Source organism: Bison bison, unplaced genomic scaffold, assembly GCF_000754665.1.
Source record: "Bison bison bison isolate TAMUID 2011002044 unplaced genomic scaffold, Bison_UMD1.0 scf7180017864384, whole genome shotgun sequence".
Taxonomy (NCBI): domain Eukaryota; kingdom Metazoa; phylum Chordata; class Mammalia; order Artiodactyla; family Bovidae; genus Bison; species Bison bison.
The window spans coordinates 17,512,643-17,519,942 of record NW_011494956.1 but is presented as its reverse complement, the minus strand read 5'-3'; the positions used below and the strand labels follow the sequence as shown (position 1 = coordinate 17,519,942).

General features: G+C 52.0%; 1 protein-coding gene across 1 annotated transcript in view; it reads right to left on the bottom strand.

The window, feature by feature from the left end:
• The window catches only part of RAB6B (RAB6B, member RAS oncogene family), a 59,252-nt gene that overhangs the window by 24,108 nt on the left and 27,844 nt on the right, over window positions 1-7,300 (bottom strand). The window contains exon 2 of the mRNA XM_010858283.1: window positions 6,325-6,383. Within this exon, the coding sequence (XP_010856585.1) occupies window positions 6,325-6,383 (59 nt within the window). The remainder of the gene's footprint in view (window positions 1-6,324; window positions 6,384-7,300) is intronic.

Genomic DNA, 7,300 nt, shown 5'->3' with positions numbered 1-7,300 from the left:
GAGATTCTCTTCTCAGGAAAAGAAATCATGAAAAGGAATGTATGCGTATCTTCTTTCAGCCTTGGCCAGGCCTTGGCCCGTGGCTGGGGAAGCATCTTGGCAAGTGGCAGAAAGCAGCTGGGCATGGCAGGCCCTTGACAATGAAGCTGCTGTTTATGCCCTGCACCACCAACCCTCAGAGGAGAGTATCAGGGTAAAGTCATGCAAATGAGCATGCAAATGAAGCTGATGAAACTTAGGGATTCAGACCAGCAAATGGGTGCGGTGGGGGAGGGAGACAGCAGCTTCTGGAAAACATGCTGGGCAGGGTCTGGCCTGGCCAGCAACTCAACCAAGTACCTTGGGGGAGGGGCGGTTGGCTGGAAGGCCACAGGGCAGGTACTTGGATTCTTTCCAACACTTTAGCCTCAAAGGTTACACAGTCCCCATGACCACTTTCCTCCCAAAGGGAACTGGCTTGTGCTAGTCACCAACCAATATAAATATATATTGATTGCTCTTTCATTTCCTGACTGTGCTCTAAAACATCAACCAACAATATATACTTTCCAACTTTAAACAACGGGTTGTATGTGTACATGCAAGTCGCTTCAGTCACGTCCGACTCTTTGCAGCCCCATGGACTGTAGCCCGCCAGGCTCTTCTGTCCATGGGATTCTCCAGGCAAGAGTACTGGAGTGGGTTGCCAGGCCCTCCTCCAGGGGATCTTCCTGACCCAGGCATTGAACCCACGTCGCGTATGTCTCCTGCATTGACAGGCAGGTTCTTTACCACTAGTGCCACCTGGGAAGCCCAAATAAGGGGCTCAGTCAGTCAGTCAGTCGGTTCAGTCGCTCAGTCGCATCCAACTCTTTGCGACCCCATGAAGTGCAGCATGCCAGGCCTCTCTGTCCATTACCAACAAATAAGGGGTTAAGTTTCATCAAAATTAGTCAATTCTTCCAAAGGCTACCCAGATGCCGAGGGATGTGTGGCCTGAAGCTCCCTGAGAGCTCTCCCACAGGCTCACAAATGCACAAGCCCTCTCCTCGGCTCTCAGGGAGAAAGACTTTCTGGGGGGAGGACTTTTAAGTGCATCTACAAGTAACCCACAAAGTAAATTAGGAAGGATTACTAACCTGGGCCAGAGTTGCATTATGGGGCCACTTCACTTATGAACACTAGCAGGTACTATTGGACTCCCCTAACACCAACTGGCAACCTCCTACTCCCTTGCAGGGCTGGAAACTGTAAAAGAAAAACTCTGCTTTCCCAGCCTCTCTAGAGGGTAATGGTGATCAGGTGACTCAGTTCTGGCCAATAAGACACAAGCTGCAGTCTGCTGGAGGGGGATGGGATTCTAGGGATGTTCTTGCTATCCTTTTTTTTCCTGCCTTGAATGCAGAGGTGATGTCTGAAGCAGCAACAGCCAAGATGCATGAAGATACGAACCCACAGAACAAGAAGCCAGAACAGAATGCCCAGGGGCCTGGGACACGCCTGATGGCATCACCGCACAGCTGGGCCAGCTCAAGGCCCACTGTGACTTCTGGCACCCGAAAAACCGAAACCCTCCCTTGTTTAAGCCAGGTTAGGCAGCCTTCTGTACTAGAGGCTGGCCACATACCTAATTTTAATATGCTTGACAAAAGAGTGGAAGAGAAGCCAGAGGAGAGGAGGGAGGGAAAGAAAAGATGTCACAGTCAATCTGCCCTCCGACGAGTCCTAGGTAAATGTCCAAATGGAGCACCTGGGTGACTGGTGCTGCTCCAGGGGGTGTCTGAGGGCAGGGTCATCTTGCCAAGCTGCCTGGCATTTAGGGGTATTTCACTGTATAAGAGTGTTGCCTCACATTTTGACCACAGAACCCAGTATTTGTGAAACATGGAACTCTTTCTTAACTGTATTAATATGATAAAATCATCGTGTTGCTAGAGTTGGCCAAAGACAGAGTTCAGGGTTCTGCCAGAAGCCTGGGGACCCGGCAGCACCCGGCAGAGTGCCAGAGCTCTGCACAGATGCACACGCAGGCCTGGAGAGGCAGGCCGCGGTTTCCCATACAAACACTCTGTGAGCAAGTTATTGTTAACTTCGCTTCATCATCATCAACTTCATCTGCAGTGGAGTTGTTTAGTACTGCTCTCTGTAGAGTATGTAATGCACATTGGTATCAACAGTATTTCTGATCTAAAATTTCCCATCATCTAGGCTTTAAGGCGTCCATGAGCTATGCTTTAAATACAAATTGACCACATTCCTACTGCTGAAGTTTGAGGCCACTGATCTAGGTGATGTAGGGGTTAAGTGCCATCCAAATAATTTCTGGATTAAAAAACGCAATACTAAGAAAGTGGGATGCTAGCCCAGACTCTCAGCTAAGTGACAGCAGTGGGATTTCAACGCAGGCCTCTGAAGGCAGCATTGTTTTGGAGAAAAAGAAGGAGCTAATATCAGAGGATGTGCTGACTCAGTGTGTGACTCAGTTCTCCTCATGTGTGACCCCACTCTGCGCACCTCGACAGGGCTGAAGGCCCTCCCCTGTCTCCTCAGGTGCCAGGTGGTTACCTGAACACCACCTAAGCACACGTGGCCTCTTGGATCCTGTGGAGAAAGGCCTTTCTTCCTGGCCCTCTGCCTGCTGTCTACAATCCGACCCAGGAAACTCATCAGCTCTTGAGGCTTCAGGGATCCAGATGCTGCCAGCCCTTCCTGGGCCCACTCACATAACGCCATTTTCAATCATCTGCACTTGGCTGTTCCACCATCACTTCCCACTCGACTTTTCGTTTTCCTTTGGTTCATGGTACTGACACTCTCCCAGGATATCTGGACAGAAACCCAGGGCCACTCAAGCCTCTCCCTCCTCTGCACCCCACAGGCCTACTCTGCTCACTCGCCCCTCCCACGGTTCTGTGTGTCCAGCCCAGGCTTGGCCCAGGCCCCCTCACTCAGCCCTGCATGGCTGATGCGTGATGCCCCTCCCTGCCCTTTCACTCGCAGAGCTGCCCCAAGTCTGTGGGCCCTGCTGCAACTGCCATCCTGCCCTGGCCCAGGCCCCCAGGCCTGTCTCCTACAAACTCTAGCTTCTTTGATTCCCATGAGAGCCAGCCTTCAGGAAGCCCCAGTAGCTCTCCACTCTGCCCCATGAGCCCAAACCCCCCCGAGCATCTAGGGCCGCTAAAGCCTCATCAGCAGGATCCCAGATAGGTCTGGTGGGGAACCCCGCTCTGCATGCCCGGGTCCTCATGCCAGCCCCTTGGGGCCTCAGGCAAGTTCAGCCCCAGACATGGGGGCAGGGGGGACTCACTGTCACACAGGATGAGGTTGAACACCCTCTACCGTCCATGCCCTGCCTCAGGGCACAACCAGATTCTGTGGCAACACAGAGTAAGCACGTGGCAAACATGTGTTGTCAGAGTACATGAGCAGCGGAGTGGGGCAGGAGACAGAGCCAGAGGCATGCAGCAAAGGCGGGACTGAGGGAGTCAGTCCTGAAAACTGTCTGGGCACCTCAGCCAATGAAGGCGAGGTGGGAGGGCGCTGCTGGGCTACAGGGCTGATACATGAGGTATGAGTGGGCAGTGCCGGGAGTGAGCACCATGCAGGGGACAACTGGGAACATCCCCAGAGCCCTCGGGGCTGGTGTCTACTTCCCAAGTGCCTCTGCCATCATGTTAAGAAAAACTAACGTTTCCCTCTCTCCATCTCCAGAGAATTTATTAAAATGGGCCTGTGTATGCACAGAATTGGAGCCCCAGCCTCCCAGCCTAATTACCATGTTAGAAGCTATTAGGAAAGAAATTCCACCTGCAGTCAAAAAAAAAGAAGTCAGAAGAGCCTGCGGTGGGGAGGGCACTTGGGCTTTCATTGCTTGTTTCCACAACACTGGACATTGACACGGGGCCACTGTGGCAACTTAGTGTGATGGGGTCTAAAAATCAAGGCAGACAGTCCCTCCTGACGCCACTGTGGCAACTGACACCAGCTGTGGGCAGGCCCTGGGAGGGCCCCTGAACGCAGCATTGAATCTGAGGGGTCCAGGCCTCAGCCAAGCCGAGAGCCCATCCAGCAGCCAAAGCAGGAGGCGTTCCTGTAGAGCCAGGAGGACGGCGTACTGGGGAGAGGGAGCTGCAGAGGGGCACAGAGCATGGCACAGCCCAATCATGGGGCACAGAGCATGGCATGGCCCAACCATGGGGCACAGAGCATGGGCACGGCCCAATCATGGGGCACAGAGCATGGCACGGCCCAACCACGGGGCACAGAGCATGGCACGGCCCAACCACGGGGCACAGAGCATGGCACGACCCAACCATGGGGCACAGAGTATGGGGACAGCCCATCCACGGGCACAGAGCATGGCACGGCCCAACCATGGGGCACAGAGCATGGCACGGCCCAACCACAGGCAGACATGCACTTGAGCCTTGGTGAGTCAGAAGAACATTTCACAGCAGAGAGGAGGAATGGGAAGGGCATTCCAGCAGAGCTGACACCATAAACCCAGTGTTGGAGGCCTCAGAGTGTCACCGACTTGGGAGCAGCAAGCAGGGAGGCCCCTGGACCACAGGATATAGGACAAGCAGTGGGTCATGGGAGATGACACTGAAGATAGAGGTGGGCTGAGATTTTGAGGGACTCAAACAACATGGGGAGAAGTTGAGGCTTTGATCCACAACAAAGGACCACTGAGGCTCTTGAGGGCCACTGCAAGGACCTTGAGGCCTCCTCTGCTGCCCATCACTGCCAGGAATACCAACCAGCCAGGAGTGTCACTATTATCAATGGGGCATCAACAAGTATTATAAGTATTACAACACTTGAAAGATCAAATGATCAAAATAATCTCTGTGAGATCATTCATACACACACACAAGTGAACACCAAGTCAGACTTAAGAACTGAAGTTAAAGAGCTGTGATTCAGATGTAAAGTGATGCAGGAAGACTCCCCTTGCAGGGAAGAGAGGCCTCTGGCAAGCCCACCCTGGTAGAGAGCGTGGCCTGTACCAAACGAGACAAAGTGTGGCTGAGACAGTCATCCCAGAGCTGATGTCCAGGGTTGTGTACATCACTCGGGTCACCCCTCTAGTCAATTCTTACCAAGTCGACTAGTTATCTGGCATTTCAAATGACAGCAGAAGAAAAGAAGGGATAAGAGGGAGGCAGAGAAAGGGGCTGTATTTTAGGCAGGCATGCTGACTGGTCCAGAGTGAGACAGACTAAAGAATAGACACAGAACTATAATTGGCAGTGAGCTGTGCTCTGCATGTTCTGTAAGTCCGGGAAGGTGGGGAAACCTCTTAGCACAACAGTCCTCAGGGTGTTCTATAAATATTTATCCTTTGAGGACTCAATGACAGAAGTATTCCATGACCAAATACATCTGGGAGATTCTGCACACTACATCTTTCAGCAGATCAAAACCATGCACTGATATGGAAAAGGCCCTGAGAAGTCCTGCAGGAGAATTCTGTTCACCAGTGATCCTCAGTCTCTTGCCCCCCAAACACCTACTAACATCCCTTAGAACTACTAACTCCCAGAACCCACTGGCTTAGAAAAATGCACTACTACTTGTCTGTCTTAAGAAAGAAAACAATACATTTTTTCTTAAAAATAGTTGAAATGATTAAGTTTGGTGCCTTATGATAACAGCTATAATTACAGGGGAATTCGCTTCATTTGACAAACCTCGCCACTCACCCATGGTGCCAGAAAAGTGAAATGATACTGACCTTCAAGAGCTCAGCCTTTGGCTCCTGGAGCCATTTCTGTTTGACTCCAGATCTCCCTTGAGAGCCAGGGGCACTCAGGTCACTTCACCTAGCCTCCTGCCCACGTAGAGCAGTGTAGGCCCATCACACTAGTCTCTCCAGGGAAGGAAGGGCCCCAGCAACCACGTGTGTGTGTGTGCACACACACGAAGGTCCAGCCAACAGCCACGTTAGAGAAGCACATTCCCCGACTGCTCTTTCACGACCCTCATTTAGAATCTTGTCCATCCACCTCCATATGATGACTCTCAAGAATCCAAACACTGAAATGATTTAGACCTGCCACGGGGGCAGGAGAACACAAACTGAAAGCTGTCCTTTCTCTCCTGGAAACATTTTCTTACTGAGGTTTGGAGCTTCAGAAGGGCTCAGGGTCTTTACTGGTGGGCTGGGACCAGGGTGCAAATGGGAGGCTCCTCCAAGGCAACATAGATGCCCTGGACCCCATGCACACCCTACTCTCCTCCAGCATCAGCAGTCCTGGGAGGGTGGCTGGCATGGTGTCCAGGCAGCCGTCAAGGCTACAAACACCATGAGGCTTAGTGAGGGGCAGGGACCCAGGAACTCACCTGGTACGTGTTGTCGAAGCTGTCGTACATGAACCGTGTGATCAGCGATGTCTTCCCGACTGTAAAACAAGAAGAGAGGGGTTCAGCTGTGATCCGGGCCAGGCTCCTCTAAACACATTTCATGCCATGAAAACAGATAATGAAATCAAAAAGCCCAGAGGAAAAGATGAGATTCAGAAACAGAGTGGGAGGTGGGGACACTGAGGTCATTGGGTGGGCTGCAGGGGACTCCCTGCCCTGTGAACTCTTACCACACAAATCCAGGTCTTCCTTGACCCATAAGAGCCATATAAGAACGATCAGAGAAAGTGTGTGCATTACAGAATGCTTCTGTCACAGGCCTACATTCACCTGGAAATAACACTTTGCCCTTGGTCACAGGCTGGGATAGAGGCGCGCCCTTTTATTTTAGCCTGGAGACTGATGAGGAAGGTGACTCTCCAAGGAACCAGAGGGCAGGGGAAGTAAACGGATCATTCCCCAGTGTCTCTCATGGGCAGAACTATTCTTCAAAATGTGTACCTGACTGCCCAGCTCCTCATTGGATATTTAACATCCCTGGACCTTGCTGGGTAAGTGCCAGCGGGATCCCCAGTCATTGTGACAAGCGAGGACTCCCCTGCACATCTGCAAATCCCCCTAAGGGCATTAACATCTCCAACTGAGAACTACTGGTAGGACTAAGGGAAAAAGGAAGTCTCTGGAATCCCGTAAATACTTCTAATTTCCCAAACTGCAGGATTTGGCTTCTGACCTAACCCTGTGCAGGTCCTCTGAGGCCTGGCAGTGGCAGTAGCAGCATCTCTGAGCATCTGGGTGGGGAGGAAGGGTGATAAAGGAACATTTGTTGGGTCAGGCCCAGTATGGAATGCTACACCATCCCACCAAGCCTCTGCTATGGCCCTGGGAGGCTCAGAGGTAGACTGGACCCGCTGAGCTTGGCTCAGAGTCCCTTCTGCTCTGGGCTGTGAGAGAC